Source organism: Squalius cephalus, assembly GCF_949319135.1.
Source record: "Squalius cephalus genome assembly, chromosome: 1".
Taxonomy (NCBI): Eukaryota; Metazoa; Chordata; class Actinopteri; order Cypriniformes; family Leuciscidae; genus Squalius; species Squalius cephalus.
In genome coordinates, this window is record NC_137122.1 from 26,261,761 (window position 1) to 26,276,071 (window position 14,311).

Consider the following 14,311-nt stretch of genomic DNA (forward strand, 5'->3'; position numbering starts at 1 on the left):
TGCACGTTTTCTTTGTCTCCCTAATCAAACACACCTGATTCAACTCATCAGCTCATTAACCCATGTGATAATGAGCTGATGAGTTGAATCAGGTGTGTTTTATTAGGGAGACAAAGAAAACGTGCAGTGTTGGGGGTCCTTCAGGAGCAGGGTTGAGAACCACTGGTATAGACCATTTGTTGCAGTTGGTCTGCGATCAAGTTAGGCTTAAGATGCTTTTGGAAATGCAGCCCTGGTTATGTTTTGATGATGAAATTACTAGTGACCTGATTCAATGATAGCACCCAGCATTATAAACTGATTATCCACATGTTTTATTAATTTTTCACTACAGTAGATACTTCCAGCAATATTTTAATGATCTGAAAGTTTTAAAATCACACACAGACATCAAGAATCTACATATGAATCTCAACAATGGTGACAATCACACAAATGCTTCATGTTGCAGTGCATGATGGGAGCCACCAATCAGAACGCATCAATGGCTCACATCATGCATTGCAGCATGAATAAATTATGCAGCTGAATTGTCCTGTAATTTTCATTGTTTTTTTCTGTTTGCTTTTATTTTGCTATTGTTTTGTTATGACTTTAGTAGCTTGTTTTGTGATGTTCAGAGTTTATCTGTTTGTCACTAGTTTGTTTATTGTCACCATTGTTGAGATTCATATGCTGATTCTTGATGTCTGTGTGTTTAAATGCAATAACTTCTTTGCACAAAAAATTTTCAAAATTTTTCATATTGCTGTTGGATCTCAAACTGTAGAATCTCAGGACTAGAGTCACCAATACTAAAATGAGACATCAAGCATATAGTCAAAGATTTAGACTCTGAATGACATCAGTGAATCAAGACACTACATGATGATAATGTCATTATCATTAAAACATACTGTGAGCAGTTCATGTTTTCTCTTGCAGTAACAAATGTGCTTTATAAACACACTGTTGGAACAGTCAGAGAAAAACTAATATTAACAAAATGAAAAGGGTCAAGAGCCCAACTAAAGCAAACACTGACCACCATAATGGTAACTTGAAAAGAAAAAATCCATAAAACACTACCGTCTAAACTTCTGTTGAATCTCAAGAACTTTTGTCGATGTATGACAGAAATAAAGTCAAACTGGTAATAATAAGTGCAACAATGTGTAATGACTCGAAGTCAGTTGTAGTTCTTGTGTTTCTCTTTTTTCTGTTATTGTTTTTTCTCTTTCCATCAATGATTCTGCTTATCATTGTGTCACTTCCATCAGGTGTCACCACTAATGGCCAATCATCACTTAATTAATCACTTAATTATCTCATTAACTTCAACACTGCTTCAGTGTTAACTTAATTATCTCATTAACTTCAACAGTGCTTCAGTGTTAATTTTAACACTCTGTAGTGTGGACACATATGTACACTGAGGAGTGTTAATTTAACACTGGGGATTTTGCTGTGTGGGTTTGATTCCAAGAAAAAGAATGAACTGATAAAAATGAAGACCTTGAAAGCAGTGCAAGTCATTTTGGATGACAGTGTCTGCCAAATGCATAAATGTAAATCATATGCAAGCTTTAAGTATTCAGTGGCCATAAAAAGTCTTTCGACAAGTGGCCATAAAAAGTCTTTCGACACTTAAGCAACAAATGTATAAAAATGTATAAATGTGTTTGAATTATGTAACAAAATGGCAAAACAAGTGGCATTAAAAAAATAAACTTTCACAAATAAAGGTTTCAAAATATAAAAACATTTAAAATATAAATACTTTTTTGAAAATATAGACAAGCCTTGGACACTTTCACTTTTTGAAGTGTTTTCATACATCCATGAAAAGAGACCAATTAGTATATATATATATATATATATATAAGTATATAAGTGCCTCAGAAAAGTGAAGTTTGTTCTGAGAAAAGCTTTAGCATAATTTTAACGCAGATGCCACATGATTTGATATTTTGTATCTAACGCGGTGAAATTCTTTTATAAGTGTGACTTGTCTAAAATGTTAAAAAGTGTTCAAAACCTTTTGGTACTGATGTATGTAACTCATAAGTTTAAAGAAACCTTTAAATATATTGTCAGGAGACTGGGCTGCAGGGTTACCAAGTCTGCAGTTTTAAACCGTTGCAACGGGATGATTTTATTCCCCCTAAAGTTTTGACAGGCTTGGATTGGAATATATTAATGATAATCAATGATAATTCTATCAATGATAAAACTGTGCTAGATGTTTTGTGAAGAAGGGCCACTGGTAGGGAGCCTTCGATGTGCTTTTCAACTTGCATAACTGTGACTGTAAAATATGTATTTTAGGTAAGGAAATGGCTTATTTTGAGTATTGATTTTTTGGTTATGGTCATTGGGCTACATTTGGGCAATGTTTGATTGGCCATTGGGCTAGTTTTGTTAAGCAGACCTGCTGGGCTGCTCTTTCCATGACCGTTAGTGAAATCATGGAACAGTGGAATTATATTCTTCTGCATAATAAACAAGTGTTTGTTTTGTAGCCGGCTAGCACAACCACTTTCTTTGGACCAAAGTAGACCATGAAAACTGAGCCAAACTGCTCTGCCATCTGATGAAGACTGAAAGTGACGTTACAGGCATTTAAAGGAGAAAAAAAATTCCAAACTTTCCAAAACGTTTTTTTTTTTTTTTTTTTTTTTTTTTTTTTTCATACAATAGAAGTCAATAGCATCCATTGTTTTGGGGTTCTTCAAATTGTATTTTATGTTACACATATGAAAAAAAGTCATGTGTTTGAAGCAACATGAGGGTAAGTAAATTATGAATTATTATTTATAGGTAAATTATCATATTCTCACAGTGAAAAACAGAATTGTTCTCTGTAAAAATTCATTAGGCCAGTTTGTCAACTCTTTGAGGCTCTCTACTCATGAACCAATAGAAACAAAGCGGTTGGCCAATAGGACTGATACCATTAAAACATACCTCACATAGGCTGGTTTGTTGACATCAAACATTATCAGATTTCCCAACAACGGCAACAGTTTTAGCCCTGGTTTTGGTTAATTTCCATCTCTCTGAGACCAGAAGAACAAGATATAAACTCAAAAGACCAGAAGCAAGCAACATATTAATGTTCCTGTGTTGGAAACCTAAAGAAAAGCATCCATGAAAGCCATGTTCACTGAGAAAATACCCATAAGACCTTAAGGTTTGTACAGTTCAAATGTACATAAAAGTGTGAGAGGCTACGTCTGGTCTTGAAGTTGGAGACTCAGACTCCAATGTTGTTGTTGTTGTTGTTGTAGATTCACAGAATTAAAGAAACAGTTATATTTTCAAGTATACCACTTTAAAAGATTTACTAAAATATTATAAGATTTTGTATTGAAATGCATCTTTATTTGTAAATCAGGTCCAGAAAAAAAGAAACATTGACAAGGATTTTGTGCATCAAATATGTTGTCATTAATGTGGATTAATTGATTAAGATTAACAGAGCATTATATCTTGCAAGACCTTTCGTTTTCTTACAGCACATCAGTAACAATTTGATAAATATTTCCCCGTCAGTAAACGGGTTGATTGTCAGCAGGCTGGTTAGCATGGCTCAGTAATTAAATGTCACAACTACAATATCTTGGAGGAAAACCTCTCAGGTTGCGTATGCAACCCGGTTCCCTGAGAAGGGGAACAAGGAGCTGCGTCCTGTTGTTGACACTGTGAATGGGAATGCCATTAGCATGAACGTTGTCTAAAGCAATTGTAAACAAAAGCCAATATTCATTGGGAGACGGCAAAGGGGAAACCTCAGGCCTCATCCTAGAACCCCTAGAGCACACTGTTAAAAATGTTCGTAATTTTAACAGTAAAAAACTGTAAAAAAGCAACGGAAAAAAAAATGTTAATTCCTTAACGGTATGTACCCTTACTATATACAGTGAAAAACTGTAATAGCTCTCACGGGACATTTCATGTAATTTTACATTAATATACTGTTAAATGTACGGATTTTGGAAATATACTGTAAAAAAAAAACTTACCGTTGCATTTACCGTACCTTACCGTAAAAAATACGGTAGCAAATGTTTACAAATTTTACAAAGTTTTACATCATCGAACTAAAAATTACGGTGAAAAACTGCCAGCTGGTTGCCAGTACTTTACCGTAAAAAATACGGTATAAATATTTATGTTTTACGGCATTGAACTAAAGTTTACGGTAAAAAACTGGCAGCTGGTTGAAAGCGATTTACTGTAAAAAATACGGTAGCAATATTTTAGGTTTTACGGCAGTGATCTAAATATTACGGAAAAAAACTGGCAGCTGTGGTTGCCAGTACTTTACCGTAAAAAATACGGTAGAATTGTTTTTGCTTTTACGGCACTGAACTAAAGTTTACGGTAAAAAACTAGCAGCTTGCAAGTGCTTTACCGTAAAAAATACGGTAGTAATATTTTAGGTTTTATGGCATTGAACATTGAACTGAACTTTTATATAAAAAAATAAAAATAAAACCCTGCCAGCTGTGGTTTCCTGTAATCTAATTATTGAGAATTACCAGAGGTTTAGACGTTGATGTTTTATTGAAAATAATAAAGTTTGAAGTTACCATTATGGAGATGAGTGTTTGCTTTAGTTGGGCTCTTGACGCTTGACTCTCTTAGATTTACTCTGACTGCCTTAACTGTGTGGTTATATAACACAAATGTTATGGTATGAAAATCAGAGAGAAAATGTGAACAATGATGGCAGGTTAATGATGAGATAATCGTCATATTGTGGCCTGATTCACTGACCTCCTAAAGAGTCTTATCTCTCACTTTGAGCAAAGTGATAATATTGATTATAATATTGAAAATAAATATTTCATATTATTGAGTATAATATTTCTGTAAATGAGCAACAGATAATCTGAAGAACTTTAAAAATACATGGTGTAGAAAATAGGTTTTGAATTACTGCTTGTTTTAAACCAGCACAGACATCAAGATTCAGTGTATGAATCTCAACAACGGTGACAATCAACACAATAATCAGATACAACTCTGAACATCACAAAACAAGCTACTAAAAAGCTGCAACAAAAACAACATAAAAAATAAAAGCAGATATAATAATAAAAGAAAATACTAAAGCAATTCAGCATAATGTATTCCTGCTGCAATGCATGCTGGGAGATACTGATGAGTTTTGATTGGAGGCTCAATTAAGGCTGGGCGATTTAAATCGCGATATTGTTATGTGCATCTCGTCAGTAAAGCCGGTTCCTTGATTAGTAGTAAATCGCCATCACCTGCTTTCAGATGAAGCAGCATTTAGGGCTGAGGAGATAATTAAGTGATTAATTTAGTGATGATTGAGCATTATTGAAGACACCTGATGTTAACAAGCAGAATCACTGAAGAAGAAAATCACAAATTGTAAGTTACCATTAAGGTGATGGGTGTTTGCTTTAGTTGGGCTAGACCATTATATGTTTACTTTAATATTTACTGTTGTTTGTCTGCTGTTATTAATTTATAACAGTTAAATGAACAAAGTAAAATGTTATCTTATAGTGTTGGTTATGTTTTGACATAATCATGCTGTGATCTGAAAAAGGAAACTTATTGAGATAGTTTGGTTAAACTTGTTAGCTGCAGTTTAGTGATTCTTCAGCCTATGATTATCAATACTTATAATTCAAAATATTTAATAAACATTGTTCTGATCAAAAGACTTTCAGATAAATTCATTTAAAACACAGACATCAATAATCAGCCTGTGAATCTCAACAATGGTGACAATAATAAAGCATGTTGCAGTGGCTACCACCAATCACAACTCATTAATGGCTCCCATCATGCATTGCGGTATGAATAAATTATGATCTGAATTGTCTATGTAATTTACTTTTCCTAATTGAATATTCTGTTCCTCACCATTGTTGAGATGCATAGACTGAATCTTGACATCTGTGTGTGCCTAAAAGAATGATTTTTTTTTTTTTTAAACAGCTTTTAAGAAATCCTTTATATTATATCAAAAATTCTGGGCATTTATGCAGATTCACTAACTAACAACATAAATCGAAGTCAGAAAGAAGAATTTTAATGAGTTCAGTGACATCTGAGTGTGCCATCATTGATTCACAACTGCCATCACACGATTCATTTTCTCTCTGATTTCCTATCCATAATCAACATGTCTTATAAACACAGAGTTACAACAGGCAGAGAAAAACTAAAGTTAGCAAGTCAAGGGTCAAGAGCCCAACTAAAGCAGTCACTGATCTCCATCATGGTGACTTCAAATGAAACAATAAATCATCAACATTTAAACCTCTGTTAATTCTCAAACAGAACTGTAGACGTCTGACAGAAATAAAGTCAGTCTGGTTAGTAATAAGTGAAGCTGGTAATGCTGTTTGTGGAGTTGTTTAATCCTCCTCTGCTGAGATCTTCACAGATTTAATGTTTTTTCTCTTCAGCTGATTTCATCTGAGGCTGTGGCTGAAGTCAGTTGTAGTTCTTGTGTTTCTGCTCGTCTCTTTTTTCTGTTCCTGTTGTTTCTCTGAATGGACATTCCCAGAATTCCCTGTGTGACACTTCACATTTGATGCTATTTCATTTAAATAATTATGTTTCTTCTTGGTTTTTGTTATCAGTTTTATACATTTGGGGTTTATATTACATCATATATTGTTTAATGAATGTTTATGGCATTATTTGGAGTCATGTGTGTGTGTCACCATGATGGTGTTTTGTGTTTGTGTGTATGACACTGTGCACCTTCTCAATATTAACATGTGCCTCAGTTTGTGAAAAACTAATGGTATACTTAAATCATTGTGTTTTTTTTCTTTTCTGCCACTTGTGTTATTATGATGGTTATCAGTATATTACAAAGATATAAAGCAGACTTTAATACTTCAGTGAAATTTAATGATAACATTTATCGGTTTATGTAATATAACGGTTGTCCCGTGAAAACTAAAAGGTTCCTACTGTATTTTTTATGGTAAAGTACTGGGAACCACAGCTGATGTTTTTTTACCACACATTTAAATCCTGCTGAAGGTTTTTTTTTTTTTTTTTTTTCAAAGTAAGGTTGCTACCATATTTTTTACGGTAAAATACTGGCAACCAAGCTAACGTTTTTTACCGTAAATTTCACAGGTTTTTTTTTTACATTGTGTTTTTTTGCCCGTAAATTTAAATCCCGTAAAACATAAAAGGTTGCTACCTTAATTTTTACGGTAAAATACTGGCAACCACAGCTGCCGGTTTTTTACCGTAAATTTCACGGGTTTTTTTTAACAGTGCAGAGCTGCAGGGGAATACACAACATAGACTCTGCAATATCACCTGAGAGGCTCTTAGGGAGCAGTCTACCAAAGTCTACCATGCAAGGTCCTGAAAACCTCAGTAATCAGAACTTTCAGACTGAAATACTGAGAAAGACCCCAGATGAGGAGTTAACAGCTACTCGTTTCTCTAAGATGCAGTCAAAGCTCAACCTTTAGTATTGCCAACTCTATCAGACAGCTATGATGAAGTGATAATAAGCCAAAGGAGTCGCATGATTTCCCTGCTGCTGAAACCTCCAGTTGTAAATAATGAAGTCAATTGCAGTTGCGGCTGGTGAAAATATCCAATGGTGGGGCTGTGCCATATTCAGTCGGTTTCAATAGTCTGGAGGTTACCATGGGAGTCAGGTCTTTTAGCGTTGTGGCTCCCAGGTTGTGGAATTTTCTTCCTCAAGACATCCGTCAAGCATCCACCCTTCTCTCCTTCAAAAACCTTTTCTCTGAATATTAGTGTTCAGCTCACAGTCTTTAAATTCTACCTTGTTATGGACATGTTATTTGATTGAATCCCTCTTTGTTTGTATCTTTAACCTGTATATTACTTTCTGCCCATGGTGTGTTTATTGTGCTTTGATGTTGATGTTTATTATTCCTTAACCTATCTTTGTAAAGCGACCTTGGGTTTGGAAAGGTGCTATATAAATAAAAATAACCACCCAAACAAAATTTAACACAAAGGATACCAGTGCTCTGTGAAAAAGTCAGTAATTATTTAATGCCAATATTTAATACCAACCGACAAAGGACTCACATGATTTCACTGCGACCACTCATCTAAATACGGACTGCCAGGTACCCTCAGGTATACTGGACAAATATTATGCTTATCATAATTATTATAGCTGCTGAAACCTCCAGTTGTAAATAATGAAGTCAACTGAACATCCTTCTTAAATAGTTAACCTCAGCAGTGCTCCACATCAAACGTTGCTCTGGACCATATCAGATGGTGGGTCACTGTTTCGTCATGACACTTTACATGATCAGTCCAGCTTCAGAGCATTGCAATTTACCGACCACTTCAGGAGACAATCCCTGCCCCTGATCCAAATCTCTCAGCTGGTCAGCCTTACACGCCTGCAAAACTGCCACTGTGTGCAGGGCACAACCAGCCTGACCCGCTACCGCATACACCTTGCCAATTATCTGAGAGGTGGTCTGAAATGGCTTAGACGACAAGATTGAAACCTTAATCAAATAGGATGCCTCACTCTGTGAAAGATAGCTAGCCAGCTGCTCATTTACATGGGGCATTTTTACAAATCCTCATTCGCACAAACCCTCAACATTGAAATAATTTGAATGTGGGAAAGGAAAGATGCGGGCTGAATATGGCTTCTTACGTGAAACAAAAACTGATGACGTGTAACTTAGGCGCCTCTTTGTACACACGGGCGCACTGCATGTTATGTAATGAACTGCTGTCTGCCAAGGAATATTGCCTTTTTTTTACATGTGTGTCCACTTCGAAAAGGAACAATTTTTCTACATAGATGAGAATATAAGTGAGAAGCAAAATTATATAACCATTGTATTATATAAATATGCTTATCTTATATACGTTTTTGAAAATGTTTATCTCTCTCACATTTTATTATTTAAAATGTAATCTTATCTTACATAGTTATCTTACACAGTGCCTCTCAAGTAATCTTGTTTAAACAAAAAACTAAATTTTAACAAAAACAAAAGGTTTGTGGAGTTAATCGCATACTTAATTTTCTGAATTTACTCAGAACGAGTAAAAACATGCCAGTTCTTATTTAAAGTGAGGTACAATGCCTTCTTTCTGTTTTGATTGTCCAGTATCAGGAGCGTCTGATCGCACACAGCTTGTGTGGGGACGGATTCAACGTGATTCCGACTATTCCTTTGAGATCCAAATCATCTCCAGAGACTCCAGGTGGAGTTGTGAAGCGGTAGCTCTGAAGGAGGGAAGTGAAGAACAGGAAGAGCTCCATCCTGGCCAAACTCTCTCCCAAACAAACCCTTCGGCCTGAGAGAGAGAGAGAGAGAGAGAGAGAGAGAGAGAGAGAGAGAGAGAGAGAGAGAGAGAGAGAGAGAGAGGAGAGAAGGGGAGAGAGAGAGAGATACAGATACAGACAAACTGTTTTAAATTCCAAATTAAATGATTATTTCTTCAAAACACTGCTGTTTAGAGTTGAGCGTATACCTGCAGAAAAGGGCATGAAAGCATCTCTCTTGACAAACTGGCCCTTCTCATCTAGGAAGTGTTCTGGGTAAAAGCTGTTCGGTTTCTCCCATTCGCTTGGATCCTTCAAAACAGACGTCAGCAGAGGAACGACAGTGGTACCCTAGAAAATGGAGAAGAAAAAAAAACAATGTTCAAGATGCACATAGTATCTTTTCTAGGGCTAAATATTTATTCTTCTCACTGACCTTCTTGATGAAGTATCCATTGAAGTGAACATCACAGCTGGTTATATGCGGCAGACTCAAGGGAACAATATTAGCCAGTCTCTGGGTTTCATGAATCACTGCATCTGTATACGGTAATTTCTTTCTATCTTCCACCGCTGGCTGACGTCCACCGATCACTCGGTCAATCTCCTCATGAACTTGATCTGCACAAAAATGCAACACACATTTGTTCCTGTAGACAACATTAAACTCAGCATTGAGGAAAAACTCTTGGCATTGCTCTGTTTTTACCCTGTATATGAGGGTATTTGGCCATGAGCATCAAACCCCAGCGCAGAGTCGTTCCTGTCGTGTCAGTACCAGCACCAAACAGATTTGCCACCGTCACAAGAAGATTCTCCTGGTGAAAGTGTGTGTCCTTCTTGCAGGATTGCTGACAAGCAAAAATACATTCAAAATGCTCAATTAAACTTCTAATAGAAAACTTAAATATCCAAATTCATGTAGTTGTATTTTACGAACCAAAATCCAAAATTACATAAAAACCTCAAACAATACAAACTTTGGAGAAAAAGAAACAAAGCAATGCATGAAACGAGAAACAGGTGCAATGCATTAATCAAACAATGAGTGACCATGGTAACAAAAGCTAACAAAGGAAACAGAGCAGGAAACCAATAAAAATACAACTGAAACTCAGACTAAATGTGAAAGTAACACTTTACAATAAGGTCCCATTAGTAATAAGTATTAACATGAACTAACCATGAGCAATACCTTTGTTAGAGTAATTATTCTCTTTTTAATGTAAGGCCTGGGATACACTAGACGACTTTCAAATCTTAACCGCTTTTAAAACTGTGGGAGACCACAGACATAATGGCAGTTTCAACCGATTTTTAGCTTTTTAATCTTCCGAATGCACACACTAGAAGATTCATCCCAGACCGCGAGACCGCACACCTCTCCACTGTATTAACATTTTCACAGTGAGATGATATCTCATGGAGACTCACAAGATCAAACTTGAGAAGAAAAACAAATGGAGGGCGATCAACGTCGTCAGCTGTTTTAAAGTTTTGTTTTATGGGAAGAAATACAAAGGAGAAAAAAAGAATATGGGTGATCTTCTTTCTCAATACTCCACTTTTGTGGCTTGTTGTGGCTGCCCAGTTTCAGCTATAGAAGCATGCAACATCCAGTTGGTTAAGTTTGCTCGCTCTCATTGGCTATCGCGGGTATTACATCAGAGGTAGCCCGATCAAGAGTCATGAGAACATGTTTGATATTTATGATTTGAGATTGTGCGGGCTCCAACGTGATCGAGAGCAGTAAAATAATCGTAATGACACAACGCACTTGAGGATTATTTTGGACCAAAAGTCGTTTGCGAGAAGCCTTGAATCAGGTCACACACCCCAGATCATTGAGGGTGCAAATCAGGCCCACAATTGGGCTTAAAATTGCCTTAGGAAAAAATACAACTGTTTATTGTTAGTTCATGTTAAGCTGTGTCTTATTAAATATTATTACATGGCTCTGTGGAATACTTGATTCTGATTGGTCAATAGCGCTATCCAGCGGTAAGTTATTCCCAGATAACAACCGTTCAAAGCAGATACAGGCTTATCCGGGTCACTGATCAACAGTGCTATATTAAAACTCAGTCGAATCAATATTTTGTGTACAGTTATTTAACTATGCCATCCAGTATCGTGGACTCGCTCTCTCTCGTTTCATACAAGTGCAGCTGCTGCCATTTTGTGACTATTGTTTTGTACACTGTTGTATTATGAGGTACAAACAGGTACAATTTTAAAACAGTTTAATCTGAAATCAATATATCTTATCCCCATAATTATTTATGAGGTGAAATGCTGTGTAATAAGTGATATGAATGACTGTTTACCGTATCTCTTAAATGTCCGTTTAGTTTGAACTTGCCGCGCTGCAACGGCTCTCTCCGTGGAAGCTTTGCGTTTAAAAACTTAATAAAATATTTCAGCACAGACCAATATTTCATGTCTAATTATTTACTTGTGTGGAAGTAGCCGTGTAATAAGTGGGATAATGTAAATCCAGCCGGTGGTTCTCTCAAAATAACCCCCTTCAGGCTTCATACACTATCCCTTACATATTAACTTTTAATTTGAATAATGTATTAATAAATGTTGAAATTAACATCAACTATGATGAATAAATGCTTTAGAATATGTTTAATTGTTAGTTCATCTTAAATTAACTAATGTTTACAAAAGGAACCTTATTGTAAAGTGTCGCCAATTATATTTAGTTTTAGCATCTTTTGTGCACATTTAATTTACATTTAATAACTATACCTAATAATTAAATAAATAATTGTTTAAATATGCTGATGATTGCTTTTTACTTTCTCCTGTATTTCTGTGGAACCAGGTGATTACAGTACCTCGTCCCTCTGTTTGCGGATGAGAAAGGAGTCGACAAAACCTCTGCTGTCATGTGGATTCAGAGTCTCCAGCAGTCCAGTGATCAACCTCGTCATTTCTGCTCTATTTTTCAACATATTTCGTACAATAATCCTTTTGCTGTTGAGGAATGGACCCAACCACGGAAATATATTATAAATCTGCAAGTACACACAGAGAAAAAAAAATGCATGTATTAATGAGTTTTAAAAAAATGAAGTCACCAAAAACATACAGTAAAACATACTGTACTTCCATACCATCATAGAAGCCGATCCACTAACTCGAATATTTTCATTTGCCCTGTCGACCATTTCTGTGAATTGTGGGTCTTTGTATTCAAATCTGCTGCCGTACACAATAGATGAGATGATGTTTGACACAGCGTAGTTCACAGGCTGTGTTGTGTCGAAGGGTTTCCCTGTGAAGAGCAAACAAATGTCTCTCAACGGATCCTTTAAACTACGAGCATGATTGTAAATGTCCATAAATGTGTTTCAGCTTGTACCTTCAAACTTATCAAACTCTCCTTTCAGATACTGAATTTCCTCTATGATTTTCTCTTCACTTCCTCTCTTGCCCATCCCGAAGTCCCGCAGGTTGCTGAGAGCGAAGCGTCGCATCTCTCTCCAGTTCTCTCCATTGGAAAAAATTATTCCTGATCAACACAGAGAACCAACTGACCGTGAGTCTCAGCAACAACACAAGCAGAAAATTATTACTTACTGGGTTAAACATACGTTAACCTTAGACCTTTGGTACTTATACAGTGTCAGCTTGCTTATATGCATTATATGTCAGGTTAATAAGCGACTAATCATTTTCAGCACTGACTACGCAGTAAAATTTATTTTTTTTGAGAACATCACATAAGCTGACTTCATTAAGTGATGTTGATTTTCCTAAAATGGTTTTGTTTGAACTCACCATTATGGTGATTAGTTCCCTGCAACTTCATTTATATTATTGCAATTCTCTTCCTATTGATGCAGCGATGCAACAAGAAATTACAATTCAATGTCATAATCATTTGTTAACAAACAAGTATTCATTACTTCAATTAGCTCATTGTTTCTGCTTATATTATTACATTATTTAAATTAATACATTTTTAGCTAACTGTGATTTTGTACATGTACATTTCTGAAACACATTAGCCAGTTACCACTGATAACAGATCACTCTAAATTGTAATGTGGACTCATGCATTTTCTGTAAAGCTGCTTTGAAACAATGTGTATTGTGAAAAGCGCTATACAAATAAATGTGAATTGAATTGAATTGAATTGAATCTTTTGAGTTGAAAAAACAAAAAATCTTGAAAAGATTCCTACCATGTTTGTCGTTCATTATCCTGAAACCAGGTCCAATTTTTCTGTCGCCGAATTCTTCTGCATAGTTCACGAGAGCTTCTTTGACTGTTTTGTACCCAACTAAGACCACAGTTTTTCTGGGACCCAAAAACACTTGGAATATGTTTCCGTAAGTTTTGGACAGCTGGAGGACACAGAGAAAGACATTAACAAACAAATCTTAAAATGTTTGACCACTATTCACTTTAAACGTATCAAGTTCTCACCTCAAAAAAGGTGTCAAAGGGTCTCTTGAGGTCAAGGGTCAGCAGGTTCCCCAGCAGCGGCAGAGGTTTGGGTCCCGGTGGCTCTTTTCCCTCTTTCTGAGATCTGGATCCAGAGGAAAGCAAATACAAAACCAGAAGCAACAGCAAAGCACCCAGTGATGTACCTGTGCTGAGAAACTGCAGAAGTGACTCGATTACAGCCATTTTATCTCTCAGCTTCTGAACTGATGCACTCACAGATTTATAGCTGCTTTTTAAGGGAGGGACCTTGTGTGATCCAAAACAAATTGACAAAAAATCCATTATAATAGAGACTTGTTATGATTACATCAGCATGTGTGTGACACTTTGTGGTGAATTATTAACCTTCTTCAGCTTGTTAAAACAAGAAGGGAACATCATGGCCTTATTGCTAAACACAAAATCTTTGCTCCAATTTTATTGCATTTACATGATTAAAACAAGTCTTGTGGTTTATATATGCACTAAATATTGTTGTATTGTCTACTTTCCCAGCAATGCACAGCAAAGCAGGTTTGAACTGCGACACACAGAGAGAGACTGCGACCTTTATCAAACCTCAAACTAGC

The 14,311-nt window shown here is 36.0% G+C and overlaps 2 protein-coding genes across 2 annotated transcripts in view; one reads left to right on the plus strand and one right to left on the minus strand.

Annotated features, from left to right (window-relative positions):
* Window positions 1-3,278, plus strand: part of LOC307157556 (cytochrome P450 2K1-like) — an 84,538-nt gene extending 81,260 nt beyond the window's left edge. Inside the window, exon 11 of the mRNA XM_079869494.1 lies at window positions 3,240-3,278. The gene's annotated coding sequence lies outside the window, so the exon portion shown is untranslated. The remainder of the gene's footprint in view (window positions 1-3,239) is intronic.
* A 2,768-nt stretch (window positions 3,279-6,046) lies between these two features.
* On the minus strand, window positions 6,047-13,994 carry LOC307157563 (cytochrome P450 2K1-like). Its single transcript, XM_079869506.1, has 9 exons — window positions 13,722-13,994; window positions 13,477-13,639; window positions 12,651-12,800; window positions 12,403-12,563; window positions 12,124-12,303; window positions 9,987-10,128; window positions 9,714-9,898; window positions 9,487-9,628; window positions 6,047-9,309 (listed from the first exon to the last, which is right to left on the minus strand). The coding sequence occupies exons 1-9, from the start codon at window positions 13,923-13,925 to the stop codon at window positions 9,122-9,124; spliced, it is 1,515 nt and encodes a 504-aa protein (XP_079725632.1). The 5' UTR covers window positions 13,926-13,994; the 3' UTR covers window positions 6,047-9,121.
* Window positions 13,995-14,311: the final 317 nt, after the last annotated feature.

What these genes read in the sequence shown, in the direction of transcription:
- LOC307157563 (XM_079869506.1), bottom strand. Translation starts at nt 13,925, where the DNA reads ATGGCTGTAATCGAGTCACTTCTGCAGTTTCTCAGCACAGGTACATCA. An exon ending in CCTTTGACACCTTTTTTGAG is followed by an intron (nt 13,640 to 13,721) that starts GTGAGAACTTGA and finishes TGTGTCCTCCAG; the next exon opens with CTGTCCAAAACTTACGGAAA. An exon ending in AGAGTTTGATAAGTTTGAAG is followed by an intron (nt 12,564 to 12,650) that starts GTACAAGCTGAA and finishes TGCTCTTCACAG; the next exon opens with GGAAACCCTTCGACACAACA.